We start from the raw sequence: 14,975 nt of genomic DNA, 5'->3' as shown, positions 1-14,975 counted from the left end.
CCATCAAATATCGAGCAGCCGCCGGTTTTTGCTTTCGACGGTACACAGTTCACTGTCTGCACCTTGAAATAATAGGTAGATGTCTCTTCTACTCGCAGTGATAACAACAGATCGGCAGCTTTGCACATTACTCTTCAGAAAGCTCAAGAAGAGGGGCGGGTTTAGTTCTCTAATATCGGACACCCGATTTGCTTGATGCGAGTGCAATATAGGCGAGAACCGTGAAGAATTGTGTTAGTGTTGACTGCAGTTGTCTACTTGTCTTTGACTCGTCTTCGCATCAAACAAAGAAGTATTTTGAGAAAAAAGTAGATCTTAAAATGACTCCTGTGATGCATGTATAGTAATATAGACGAGGAATAGACAACTACGATCGCAAAAAGCAGTGTTCTAGATGTCAAGGCGACGTGTGTATGACGCGACGGTAAGGTCTGGCTGCGCGAGGCTATCTACTGCCGCCGTCTCTAGATTCATTTGTTCGCGAACGATGGCGATGTTCAGGACGTGCTAGATATAGGAGGGCTCTCAACATTATTAGTTTAGCACCTGTAGATTCATTCATTTGTTTGTGGACGGCCCTATGTGGCTAATTCTTTCGATACAGAGACGAGTCAAAGGCTCTTGATGCTCGTCGAGCATTTAAAAAACGTCTGCAGTCAGTAGTAGCACAATTCATCGCGTTTCTCGCCTATTTTCTCTCGCATCAAGCAAAGTCGAATGTCCGATACTAGAGAACAAGATCCGCCCCTTTTCTTGAGCTTCCTGAAGAGCAACGTGCAAAGCTGCCGATCTGCTGTTATTACTGCGAGTAGAAGAGACATGTACCTATTATTTCAAGGAGCATTCAGTGAACTGTGGTACCGTCGAAAGGAGAAACCGACGGCTGTCCGATATTTGATAGGCGTGTCCAATATACGGGAAAAAGAGCGGACGTTCTATTTTGTCACCGTGGACAGCAATAAGCCAAGTGATCAAGCCGAATCTAGCACGCTGTGTTACCGTGTGACTACTCTCTACACTCATGCCTTACATACAAGAAATCTTAGTCTTGTTTACGTACGCCAGTGTCCGATATTGAGGAGTGTCCGATAAAACATCCTTGAATATAGCTGGCGAATCGAGTGCAAGCAAACACGCCAGCCAGTCGATATCGCATTCGTCCAGCATTGTCAGCACTAGTCTCGCTTAGCCAAACTCTCTCCACCATCATACTTTCGGCTTATCCCTATCCCGCATCTCGCCAGAAGTGTGATGGCGGAGAGATTCTGGCTACGCGAGACTACGTCGGCACGCCGATCGGATCTGTTCGTCCGACCCGTCCTGTACCGACATACGTCGGACGTAGATCATACGTGCATGGTGTTCAGACTCCTAGCTGTGGAAGCGAGGGTGTAAACACAGCTTCAATTACTAGTTATATTTTTTATTTTGCTTTGAGCCATATGACTATGTCTGTCACGCTAGAGGAATGTACCACGCCTCCTTAGTGGCCCAATCCATAAACATTAATTAATTCCTTTATGTCGTACGTGGCAATTAGAGACAATGGACAAACTGCAATTCGTACCGGCGAAAATTTCCTAGAAGAGTTTTATTACCCAAACAGTGTAATTTTTGTTTGCGATTATTAGGACTTGTCGAAAATATACAACAGAACTCACCTGCCTACAACTGCTAATCCGAAATTGATCACTTTCTTGGTTTACGATTTATATACGGTAACCTAACATTACATAACCAAGAGAGATTTTGTGTCCCATATACGCTGACTCTACTTCGACGACTACAGGCTATCTAGGAATTTTGTGGTCATCCGAAACGACATTTGCTATGCATGGTTTCAAATGCATTTTACAGGTACCACATCTACAAAGAAAATAGCATGAATATTTTTAATTCTTTGCGACAACAAGCCCTACTGTACGTGGTGTTCAGGAATTTAAAAGCTCATGGCCGTGGAAGCGACGGTGTAAACACAGCTTCAATTACTAGTTATTAACAAATTATAAATTATAACTATAATAAATTATAAAATCTACCTATAGTACGTTTTCACTTGTATGTAGAGTTGAAGTTGCGCAAATAATTTGCAAATTTCTCGGTTTTGTGCAATTACAATGATTTTTTTTGTACACCATGACGCCAGAACGCAGACAGAAGACTGAGTAATCATTTCACACGCAGCTACACACAAACACATTGTCTTAATGCACACCCGCGCATGCATGCAGTGTATACCACTCTTAGGCAATATCCACTTCGCTAACACAACGCAAAATCAAGTCTACTACTGAGGCCTCATTTTGAGTTCTGTAAATTTCAAAGAGTACCCGTGCCCCTTCCATGTTTTCCAAACAACTCCTGTAGCCCACTGGTCGGTCGGTCCTTTTAGGTAGAGACCATTCAAATTGGAATCATGACATACTTCGTACCACCAAGCACCCTTGTACTGCGCAGGACAATTTGGCGAAGAGTCTTTGTCCTTTGTCGCGAAGACATATCCGGAATGACGACTAAATGAATCACCTGCATTTCCGCTATACTTTCCAACGTACATAAGATACGTCGACGCGAGTGGACCAACCGTGAATGAGTCGTATTCTGCGTGCCTCTTCTCATTGTCAAAATCAACGAGATCGAAACGGAGTACCTGACTCGTGGCTAGACGATGAATCTTATCCAGTCCCAACCAGAACTCGCCATTTAGTGTTCCGAATCCTTCTCTGTAGTCGGCCCAGCCTCGATTGAAGTTAACTGATCCGTCTCGTCGTCTCTGGAAGACCGTCCATCCTCCTCCGTTTGTTTTCATGTCGCACCAGACCGGAAACGAGCCCAAGCCATCGCGCGGATCGATCACGTACACTCCAGTGACTGTGTGTCCAAGTATGAGAGCGTGATGACAGTTGAGAGGGATCACGTCGGCGTAACAGCAAGATGAATTCGTTTGAGAAGCATTGCAGCTCGAGCTTACGATAAAAACGATCGCAACTGCGCTGACCAGCTTCATCTCTTCTCTCGACAGTTGATCACAACGCTATGAGGTCAACACTAGAGACGAACGCTTATAAATGGTTGGGTTGGTAGTCGCGAATTGTGTGGAAATACCGGATGCACGATTTAGGAGTTCGCCTACGCTTTACACTTACAAGGAAATCTTTCAATGTTATCTTTGCCTTGTTGTCATAGTCCTAATCATTTACGTAAGACGTGGTTTTGCCAACAACACGCCGTACACTCAATTAGACTACTATATACTAGTACCTTGTACTTTGTCAAGTTGCGGTTGAAAACAATAGGGTATTGTCTGGTAATGTCTTGCTGGGCAATCTGAATGAGGGAAATTTTGTGTTGTTGAAGTCTAATTAAGGAAATGGACAGATCAAAGACGTCTTAATGACGACAGGAGAGGCGGCTCATGTAGTTCCACGGAACCATTGCATATGGATCGATGGTGATACAATAAGAGGATCATAAATATAGAATTATTCGTCAAGACCTATTCTGATAATAATGGTATGATCAAGTTTGCGCAAACGTTTATTTCCAGTCCTTATTTTTAATAAAATAACTTAGCCTGGTTTTCAGACTCTCTCGGGCTAGTCTAGTCCGTTGCTCGTATGACAATTCCAGGCTCGATTGAGTTTGGGATCATCCCGCCTACTTTCTGCCATATCCGCTTACTAACTGCTCACTGAGTGTCACCCCAACGTCATCAAGTGTCCCATAACTTCAAAATCAAATTTGCGTTAGAACTAATCCAATAAACGTACCACACGGGATGCTATGACCATTGTTTGGTGTTTGTGGCACATCCAGCACTTGCAGACAACTGAAGCATTGTTAAAAAGGTAAGTATATGGAGTGTTGGTGACGGGTGTCGTGTAGGCTTGTAGTCTGAGATCCACAATTGGCGGAGTGATATCCTTCTGCGTCGTTCACATGCGGCCATTAGCGTTTACGCGCAGACTAGACTGTGTAGCAAAATGTGCGTAATGACAAGGGAAGGGGTTGATCTTGACATGAAACTACGGTCTGGATGGTCATCTTGAAGCTTCCAGGGCTGTTCTTTCGCGAAAAGATGTATTTGTTTTTATACTTGAAGACTTCTCGAAGGATAGACGGTAGTTTTATGTCAAGATCAACGCCTTTCCTTGTCAATGCACGCATTTTGCTACAGAGTGTAGCCTGCGCGCAAACGCTAATGGACGCATGTGAACTACGTAGAAGGTCATCGCTCTGCCAATTGTAGACTACAAGACTACACGACACCCGTCACCAACACTCCATAGACCTACCTTTTCAACATGCTTCAGTTGTCTGCAAGTGCTGGATATGCCACAAACACCCAAAAATGGTCATAGCATCATGTGTGGTACGTTTGTTGGATAGTTCTAACGCAAATTTGAGTTTGAAGTTACGGGACACTTGATGACGTTGGGGGTGACACTTAGTGAGGAGTTAGTAAGGAGATATGGCAGGAAGTAGACGGGATAATCCCAGACTCTCTCGCACCTGGAATTGTCATACAGGCACTGGACAAGACTAGGGCAAGAGAGTTTGTGGACGAGGCTAGAAATAACTCACAGATACGTATCGTCAATGGTGATTATGTAAATCAACCAAACTTTTCTAATTAATTAAAGCAAACTAATATTCAAGATCTGCGTTGTAATGCAGAAGTGCATTTGAAACTGTTAACACTCATTCGTATACTAACGTTTAAACAGAACTCTCACCAAATACTAAAACTTGTTGAAAGAAAGATACAAGGCCTGGTATCTTCCTGCAGGAAACCTAAGGTCCAGACAGCTACAGAAGCAGAGAATCGGCAAAGGGTTGTTCAGACGATTCCCCATATGTACACAAGTCTTACTCTCTCACGGAGGTATTTGCTCTCTGTCGGCCACGAACTATACCCTAGCTGATGACCCTCATAAATTTTTGTCAGGACATTTTTTTTGAGTTCGGCCGGAATCACTACACGGTTGTTGTATAGCAGTAAGCCGTTGTGTACCGTCAGTAGCGATCTTACTCTCCAAAACGGGATTAGAGAAGTTTCCTCAGGACATTTGTCGGGCCATTGTGACTGACAGTACTGCATCACTTGGGCATACGTGGCATTTCTAGCTTGTACTTCTCGGTACATTTGTAGTCTGTTTATTGTAGTTGGCAAATTAGAAACTATCTTATTGATGAAGGTCTCAATATCGTACCCCAGAGAATCCTCTGTGATCTGTTCTGGTAGGGGTGCGCTTGACAACGTATCAGCTGTATAAAGCAGTTTCCCAAGTACGTGTTCAATCGTGAAGTCGTATGTCGCCAAACGAAGTCGCAAACGAACAATTCTTGGCGCTAACTTGTCCAAGTGCTTAGTCTAAGCAAAGGAACTAACAGCTTGTGGTCGGTCTCGATATGGAATTTGCGACCAAGTACGTACTCTTGATACTTATCACAAGCCCGTGTTAATGACAGAGCTTCCTTTTCAATTTGCGCGTAGTGTCTCAGTATCTGTCATGGACCGTGATGCGTATGCTATCGGCTTCCATTTATCTCTGGCTTCCTGAAGAAGTACCGCATCTAGACCGTGTGATGACGCGTCAGCGGATACTTTCACCTTCTTCTGCGGATTGTACAGCTCCATGACTGTAGGGCGAGTCAATTCATCTTTGCTTCTTGTGAATGCTTGTTTTGTGGATGTTGTCTTAACAATGAGCATCTCGTACTCAACATCTCTGTCAAGGGTTGGCTTATCTCTGAAAGATGTGGTGAAAATTTTCCCAATTGGTTTGCCATCCCCATGAAGCGGCGCAACTCAGATACGTTCTTGAGCTGTTAGTTCTAGGTTTTGGATAGCTTTCAGCCGTGCCGGATCCGCTCTAAGACCTTTGCCATCGAAAATGTGACCAGGCAATTGGTCAAATTTAAATGAGAGAGATTCAGAGTATGAAACGTCCTTTCAATTTCAACTTTGGTTTTTGGAAATAGGATTGTACCAAGATGTTGTGCAGTAACTGCTAAATCAATTTTCCTAAATAAAATGAAAAACAGGAAATAAATATTTAATTTACATTGTCAGAAACCATTTTGTTTACAATTGAAAATCGAAAATTGATTGATATCCGGGACCACGTGAATGGCGCCTTGCGGTAATAGCTAGCGCTTTGCTACAATGTGTGATGTTGCCGGTAACGCCACAGCCCTGTAGTTAGATAAATTGCCGAAATTAGGTGTCTAGAGGAGTGTTGGATTTAATTTGCGTTTGGTACACGTGTAGATGCATGTATATGTGATGGCTTTGAGGGATGCTAAAGATTTAGTTGGGCAAATGGTAAATGAGTGTGTGTGTGTGTGTGTGTGTGTGTGTGTGTGTGTGTGTGTGTGTGTGTGTGTGTGTGTGTGTGTGTGTGTGTGTGTGTAAGAAAGGGAGAAAATGGTGTTTGCAAATACTGTCACCTGTTGAAAGGTTTAAATGTAGTCTGCATTACTTAGTTGATTTCTATGTATTTGGATCTTACTAAATCCATTAATATTGTTTTTTCAGTTTCTTCCAAATTGACCCAGCATACTGTAATTCTCCAAATTAAAATGCATACTCAAATGCTAACATGCTTTAATACAATGCTACTCTAAGACAATAATGTATTGCAACATTAGAACAACAGGTCATTTAATTAATTTTAGGAAATATAGTATTTTGAGTCAATTCGAAGCCAGGACTGTTATTAATTATTTGGTTATTATTTTAGCTTTAGCATTTAATATCAATTATAAGCGTGTGCAAACTAATTGCGGGGAAGTAAAACATCTCGTTCGAGAGATTGTGGTAAATAGAATTGTTATTCTGAATAATTTCAAATGATCAGTTTTTAGACAGTTGATCCACCAATGTCTTTTCAATGAAAGGTCTTGCTGACAAAAGAGTTGCGGCGTCTGCTACTGGTTACACTGTGAATGTAATCTGGCTGATTCTGAGCTAAGCCAAGTCCTTGTGAAGCCATGCATTTAACCAGAAGTAGAAGTCATGACTAGTCAAGCTTGTGATAGTGTTAGCGAAACGGAAGTGATGAAAGTATTCATAGTTACTAGTTTTACTTGTACTGGAGTGGTACTTTGAAAAGAATTGACGTTTCATTTTAGTGGTAAATATTTGTCATTATTCCATATCCATATGAGTTGATATCCATATATACTTATGAACAATTTACCTGAAGTGCAAGTGTAATACATTTCCGTTGTCATGTTTGAACTAAAACTTCAAACACAGTGAACCTATTCTGAATTTCTGACTTGTAACAGATTATCTGCATCTTGTACGTGTAACAGCAGTCGTTTTCTTCTCCCACTGGACACAGAGAGTGGTCAGCATGTACATCATACATAATCATGTAGTGAATACATAGAAAACAGTTATTGAAAATAATTTAATAAAACTAATTAAATCATGTACATGATGCAAACTATTAATGATACCACCAGAAATCTTAGAATGAGCAGGCAGCTAAACAGTTGAACGGTTTAAGTTAATTACATCTAAAGTACATGCATCAAATCATTATGAATATTGTAGTATGCCATGGGCCACTACCGTGTGTTGTTCTAGACGTAAATTCACTGCATATTCAGTGACATGAGCAACAGAGTTCTTCATTCAGTTGGTGATTCCTGTAATGCAAGCAAGAAAGTTTATTAGTAGAAATTTGATTTCATAGAATTAGAAGACAGCGCTAGGTAGCAAGCAATCAAGCATCAAATATATTGAAATTATCAATAAGCCAAATGTAAACAGCTAAAGAATGTGATGCATCACATTGAATCCACTGGTTTCAATTCAGAATTGAATTGTCCTAACCATCTTATAATGATTTCCGACTGTACTATAGTAACATACACACACACACACACACACACACACACACACACACACACACACACACACACACACACACACACACACACACACACACACACATACACACACTAGTTGGTTATAACTCAACTCAATCCATCCTCACACGTTTCCTTTTGCTACAGCAGTCATTCCTTTCCAAACCAATTAGATGATACCAACAGCTGATCAGCCAGTTGTCTTTAAAATTTGTACTAGCAGGAATATATTGTAAGCTTGACGTAAATCATGTCAATAGACAAAAACAAAGAACCCTACTGATATGTCTTCGTTTTACGTTTCTGTGTGAGTCTAGCACTCAGACGCAAGAGATAGTTATCGCACTCTAGACTTAAACGGGAGCGTGGATCTGAACCGTCACTTTAGCCAAGCCCCTAGTATCAGCGTGCTATTTGAGCGATTTGTTTGTCAATTGTCGCCTAGAGTGTGCCTAAAGAGTGCTAATACGGTGCAAAGGACGGTCTAGGGCGCCAAGACAAAGCCGCCAAGGCGCCTATACCTAATCAACAGGAAGTCTACTGTTTCAATTCTCATTTTAGAACAAAATTGAAAATAAACACAAAGTGTAAACTTTATGGTTTTTCAAATACTCATTGCTTTACTGTTTGATAAATTGACGTTACCATAGCAAATTGTGCTGTTTCTTTTTCTGACATATTCTAGAAATTTCTTACAATGTCAAATTTCAATAAATTGAGAATCAAATTTTATGTTGTATTTAATGATCAATCTTGTGTTCAAGGTTATAATTTAAATAAACGTCTCATGGATGCTAATTTTAATAAATTGAAATTCAATTTTTATTAAAGGATTCAATTTTCAATTTTTTATTTCAATTAAAAATTGAATGGACGTTTCATACACGCATAATGTACCTACTGTATTTCTTCATACAAAATATCCAAAAGACATCTACAAGAGGTGGCCAGCTGGCGCCATGGTCTTGGGCACCAAGCAAGCAAAGATTTGGCACCAAGGCTTGAGGCCACTCAAGCAGATGGTGACATCACGACTGTGACTGAAGATCATGAACATACATATATGATTATGTATGTATGTATGTATGTATAAATGTATGTATGCATGTTTTGTAAATTTATCTGTAAATATTTCTAATGCTGTACATAACCTGGGCTCTAACTGCTCTTGTAACCCAAAAAATGTATGTACGTACGTGTGCATGTACTATGTACTAGGTAGATACAAAACAGTCTCGTGCAGGTGCGTACATGTGGGTGTGTAATTTTTGTTGGGCACCAAGATACATTCCTGGTGTTACACCAAAGCACCAGTCCCATTCGAATTTGGCCACTCCTGCCGACAGTAACAACATTTTGTTCAATGATTAATTGTAAAGCAACAAATATGCCTGATTAATACTATAGAATAACGACAAATATCATCAGTTGTAGATTTCAATGTTTATCAAAGAATGCAATTGTTTTCGATGTCAATGTTGTGTGTAGATTATCAGAAACAGTATGAAGGCATGACGTAATGTTGAAATGGAAATCAAACATCAGGTGACGTGCACAAATCACTATATTTAGTTAGTTTTGAATTCATATTAATTCACAACTCTCACAGTAAGATGTTCCCTTCTCTGTATTTGATGCCTACAAGTGCAATCGGTCAGTTTTACTGTCCGCCTGCCTTTTCAGGTTCTCTATTTTCCTTTGTTTGGGCTGCACAGCATGTTCCTCTTTTACTCTTGCGTTTCCTGCTTCACTTCCTGTTCTTTCTGTTCTTGTGGGTGTATAAGGATGGGTGTCCAGTTAGTCACTTGACTGTCTTCTCCATCCATCTGTTTGCTTAGATTGCCTAGTCATATCTCAAAGGGTCTACGGGTAGACTGTTTACAATAATCTGCCTTTCTGCCTGTTTTTTGCCTACACACTCATTCCCTTGCTTGTCCTTCTTAACTGCTACTCGTATATACAGCAATTGATATTTTGTCATTTGTCTACTTCATTTTGACTAACATTACCGGTTGATCTTCAACTTAGGTTGGTGCTGGGTGTCGACTGGATGCACCTCCTGTTGCTGTTGAACATCACGTGGATGACTTGTCGCATGTACTGTCCCTAGTTGCTCAATGTGTGGCTCTCCTTGCTGGCCACTGTGTCAGTTATCTCCTTGCAATTCATTCTTGTCTAACAGACAAAGTGAATTTCGAGTTACAACATTAGAAAGACAATTTATGACGTCAATATTCTGATTGAATTTATTTGATACATTTATGGTGTTCGCTTTTATTGTATTTTTCCATTAAACGTCTGGATTTCTCATTCATGGACTCCGTTTCTTCCTGCAGCATCTTTTCGTGCTTGTCCATTTCTATATCGGTATTGAGGTCATCCTCATCAAGTCCTTTCCAGCCTTCATCCTCAATGAACTGCTGTTGTTCGACCGGATCCATGAATTCATTGAACTAAACGAGTCCGTCCTGATCTTTATCAGCTTGTTCCAATTGAAAGATAAGAAACATGACCTCTCGGTTGCTACATTACTACAATAGCTTAACATGTTCAACCATCAGAAGTCTACTACATTGCAGTCACTCATCATCTACCCAACTAACTTACAAGGTTAACACTCTTTACGATCCACACGTTTGTCCCTATTGCTTTGGTATTTCTGCCTAGATCAGATGATGAGCTAACACCCCAACTCAATTACAGACTCAGTGCATGACCGTAAATTCTTGCAGTAAACTAATATTGTCACTCAAAGATGCTCGAGTAGTCATCATCAGTCACAGAGTTTGTGGCCCACAACAGCCGACTAAAGCAATCAATGTGTCCACCTACTTAACTGTCAGTCTCAGCTCATCTCTTTCAAGACGTGTTCTCTCATTCGAGCTTCTTCTTCTTGCATTTCTACTGTCTTATCGTCTCTACAGATCTTAGATACCTACCAAACAGCAAAAATTCTATTCCAGACACATCCAACAGCGAACCTTATTGTCTGTCATCTCATGAATAAACAAAGCTTCCAACTCAAGCGTATCAAGGTATCCATCATCACGTGTCTGTACACACAAACGTCAAGAACATAAATATTAATTGTATTTTTTGATGTAGTAGAAAGATTAAATAACAGTGTAGTTGGAAGAATGTTCTGGATCAAAATCTCCTCTATCAAGACCATCCTCCTATTCCCATACTTCCTCAAACTGGGACTTGCATCCCTACAAGTGGAATCAACAACAGCATTAATTAAAAATTTGTGATTGGATATTGTGAACTTTTGTACAGCAACGAAATAGAAATATAAGCTTGTGTCTTGGGCACACAGATGGACAGACCAATGGCCAGACAGGTAGACATAGAGGTTGACAAAATATGGCTGAATGAGTGGACACACACATACACACACTTTGATTATGAGAGCCGTCCATTGAAGCATCAATGATAATTGTTGCATCTTACAGCCACGCAACACCGAACCATTCTTTCGCCACAGATGCTTTTGTTTTCAGTACACATGGTATCGCGGAGTATCGACTCTGTGACATGTGCACTACACCACGCCTGTTACCTCTTAAAGAACCGGAAGCAACTTGGACCTGCTGTATCTCAGCGAATACTCAATTTAATAATCTAAAATTATTTTTGTCATGTACGCAACAAGAACTATCTATTTCCAACATAAAAATTTTTAATTTTTGCATTGCAGTTATCCTCTAATTAATGAAAGTTGGCTGGGTTGATTTCAAGAATAAATTGTTTAGTTACAGTGTCTGATGTGTTTTGATGTATTACAGTTGTGAGCACTGCAATGATACTCTGCGCGAACATGATACTTACGTTCATATGCATGTTTTTATATTGTGTTTATTAGCTGTGTGTAATGTTTAGCATTTTCTGATATGCACACTGTTACACTCTGACTACAAGACCTCGTGTTACTTTCTGATTGCTTTTACTGCAGTAAAAACTTGACAACTTTATACATGTACAGCAAAAATGCACTCATCGTCAGCTTGGGCATCTTTAAAATTTGGCTAGTAATCCACATTTGTAGAGGTTTCATACATACATGGCTTCAATATTTTTAATTTGAGCATTTGTATTGTTCTGATTAAATAATCTAGTTCTCTATGCCTTCTGTAGATATTTTACTGCCTTAGAAGCCAAAATCATAAGGGTTGCAGTCAGTACTTTTCTCGACTTCCTCATACTAGTCATTCATACAATCAAGCAGTTTGGACCCCTATAAAACATGAACGACATTGGATAATGCAAGTGTTTCTTGATTTTTTTGCTCTAATATATTGAAATCAGTTTTAAAACAGAAAATATAGTTAAAATCAAAGACGTACAACGCTACAACAAGGAATATGAAAAAGAAGGTGGGCAAGTATTTCTTCAACTTATGAAGCAGCAGGAGAATGAATATGGATGAATCTAAACCATAGACCATAAAGACTGATGCAATGCTCTTCCTTTTAGCTCTAGTCACTCCTCTCATTGCCAGAGTTAATGAAATGGTCTCAAAAGTCGTTTGTGACTCAACAGCCAATCTTGATAACTTGAACACAGCTGTGTTCATACTTAGCTCCGGCACATCAGTAGGAGCTCTACAACTCGCTGCAGTTATGACATCCAGTAAAGATCATGTTACCTTGTCAGAAGGTTTCACAGCATTGTGCCACATGCTACCCAAGTGTGCATTTTTTGGAAGAGGCCCAAATCTTGGACCAATAACCCCATTGACAGATAACTGTGCAAGCGAACAGATTTCTCTAAAACGTACAAGGAGATGGCTTTGGAGCTCAAATTCTGGTATCTGTGGAACAGACAGATTTACCAGTATGGCAATAACAAACCACATTTTATGCCCGATTGAGCAAGTATTGACTGAAATCAAACGTGAAGTAGACAACAGCCTTTTTTAGACAATCAAAAAGAGACTAGGTGATTACTGGCAACGGAGGAAAGATTAGGCTGTGTGTTTGCGAACGAATTTTTCCACAGAAAGCGACTATACCAACAACTAGTAAATGAAGCTGTGTTTACACCGTCGCTTCAGAGCTACGAGCGTGTATGTGTGTGTGTGTTTTGTCTGTGTGTGTGTGTGTGTGTGTGTGTGTGTGTGTGTGTGTGTGCGTGTGTGTGTGTGTGTGTGTGTTTGTGTGTGTGTGTGTGTGTGTGTGTGCGCGCGTGCGTGCGTGTGTGTGTATGTGTGTGTGTGTGCACGTGCGTGTGTACATACATGTGTGTGTGTGTGCGTGCGTGTGTGTGTGTGTGCGTGCGTGTGTCACGTGTTTATTTATTGTGAATATTAATGTAAATTTTATTAATTTTGTAAATGTCTATTTATTGTCATTATCATTATTAATTCATTAGCTTGTTGCTTGAATGTATAATTCTTTAAAAACACAGGGATGCGTCGACGTGATTAAAGATAATTAACTAAATATTATCAATGTCCCACACTACACTTCGAATTCAGCACAAGTGACAGAAGTGACGTTGTGTGTGTGTGTGTGTGTGTGTGTGTGTGTGTGTGTGTGTGTGTGTGTGTGTGTGTGTGTGTCTGTGTGTGCGTCTGTGTGTGTGTCTGTGTCTGTGTGTGTGTGTCTGTGTGTGTGTGTGTGTGTGTGTGTGTGTGTGTGTGTGTGTGTCTGTCTGTCTGTCTGTCTGTCTGTCTGTCTGTCTGTCTGTCTGTCTGTCTGCCTGTCTGTCTGTGTATGTGTGTATATCAATGTGTGTGTGTGTGTGTGTGTGTGTGTGTGTGTGTGTGTGTGTGTGTGTGTGTGTGTGTGTGTGTGTGTGTGTGTGTTATTGTGAATATTGTAAATTGTATTAACTTTTGTCTATTCATTGTCATTATCATTAATTAATCATTAGGTTGTATAATTCTTTGAAAACCCAGGGATGCGTTGATGTGATTAAAGATAATCAACTAAATATCATCAATGTCCGACACCACACTTAGAATTCAGTACCTGCACATGCGTGACAGCTACATCTCTCGAGCTTGTTATCTACGTTATTTCTCAATTCTGCATGTAGCGTTCTTTCTTGCATCACTTGAGGTGAACACGATTATCATGCTTTCGTTGAGCCGTTGCTATCATCTTTCGTTCCGTTAAATTAATTCGTCGTAGATAGAGATCGATGTACGTGCACAGAAAATACTGTGAAGCGCGACATGTATGTTATAGCGACCGCGGATCCAGAAAGAACCATGCAGCGCAACGTTTTCTACGAATCTTTCTTGCAAGACGACGTCGATCGTTCATCATCAGTCCTACTTACACCTGTAAATATATTCTTGCAAGGAGCGGGCTTGTTATCCACGTTCTTTCTCAATTCTGTAGCGCTCGATCTTGCATCACTTGCAGCCAACTACCGAGGCGGACGAGATTATCGTGCTTTCGTTGAGCCGTACGTTGCTAGCATCTTTCGCTCCGATGATAATTCGTCGTAGCTATAGCTAGATAAAGATTGATCTCGTACGTCTCCTAGAAATACCGTGAAGCGACATGCAGTGAGCAGATCCAGAAGAAAGCAGCGTTAGCGTTTCCTACGAATCTTTCTTGCAAGACGACGTCGATCGTTCATCATCAGACCTACTTACAGCAAAACATATTGCTCTCTTGAAGATCGCGGATGACATGTTGGTCGTGCACAACGGACACATGCATGGTCTCATGGGACCTTCGCCTGGCTTCTTGTAGAACGATAAATTCGTTTGTTTTGCGATTCTCTTGTAAAAGTAACAAACGCATACAACTATTACCTGATCTTTACTCTACGCTTCTCGTTTTGACAACAGTTTGACCGTAAAATGGAGGTTTACGACATCTCGGCTTTTCTGTCATAATGCGCGGGATTGTTACGTCACCCATTGTTGAAGTTGCCAAAGGTCTGCTAATAGGCTCAACAAATTCCCGAGAGTGATTCACGCTGACAAGCTAGTATTACGTCACCTACGTTAAGCGTCCCAAAACGACTGCTGATTGGCTGAAAACTCCCCGAGCGTGACACACGCTTACAAACAAACATAGTTACAAACATAACGACATACCGACAGACAGACCGGAAGTCAATTCAACCCG

The 14,975-nt window shown here is 40.7% G+C and overlaps 1 protein-coding gene across 1 annotated transcript; it reads right to left on the bottom strand.

The window, feature by feature from the left end:
* Window positions 1–2,170: 2,170 nt before the first annotated feature.
* Window positions 2,171–5,716, bottom strand: LOC134188549 (fibrinogen C domain-containing protein 1-like). The gene is made up of 2 exons (XM_062656713.1): window positions 5,573–5,716; window positions 2,171–3,034 (listed from the first exon to the last, which is right to left on the bottom strand). The coding sequence occupies exons 1-2, from the start codon at window positions 5,714–5,716 to the stop codon at window positions 2,288–2,290; spliced, it is 891 nt and encodes a 296-aa protein (XP_062512697.1). The 3' UTR covers window positions 2,171–2,287.
* Between the last annotated feature and the right edge of the window lie 9,259 nt (window positions 5,717–14,975).

Source organism: Corticium candelabrum, chromosome 13 (genome assembly GCF_963422355.1).
Source record: "Corticium candelabrum chromosome 13, ooCorCand1.1, whole genome shotgun sequence".
NCBI classification, from domain to species: domain Eukaryota; kingdom Metazoa; phylum Porifera; class Homoscleromorpha; order Homosclerophorida; family Plakinidae; genus Corticium; species Corticium candelabrum.
This window is presented reverse-complemented; position numbering and strand designations above follow the sequence as displayed.

Bases quoted from the DNA above. Each gene is read 5' to 3' on its own strand.
- LOC134188549 (XM_062656713.1), bottom strand. From the start codon at position 5,716: ATGCTCATTGTTAAGACAACATCCACAAAACAAGCATTCACAAGAAGC. The intron at 3,035-5,572 runs GTACTTCTTCAG...TTGACCTCATAG, and splicing joins CATCACACGGTCTAGATGCG to CGTTGTGATCAACTGTCGAG.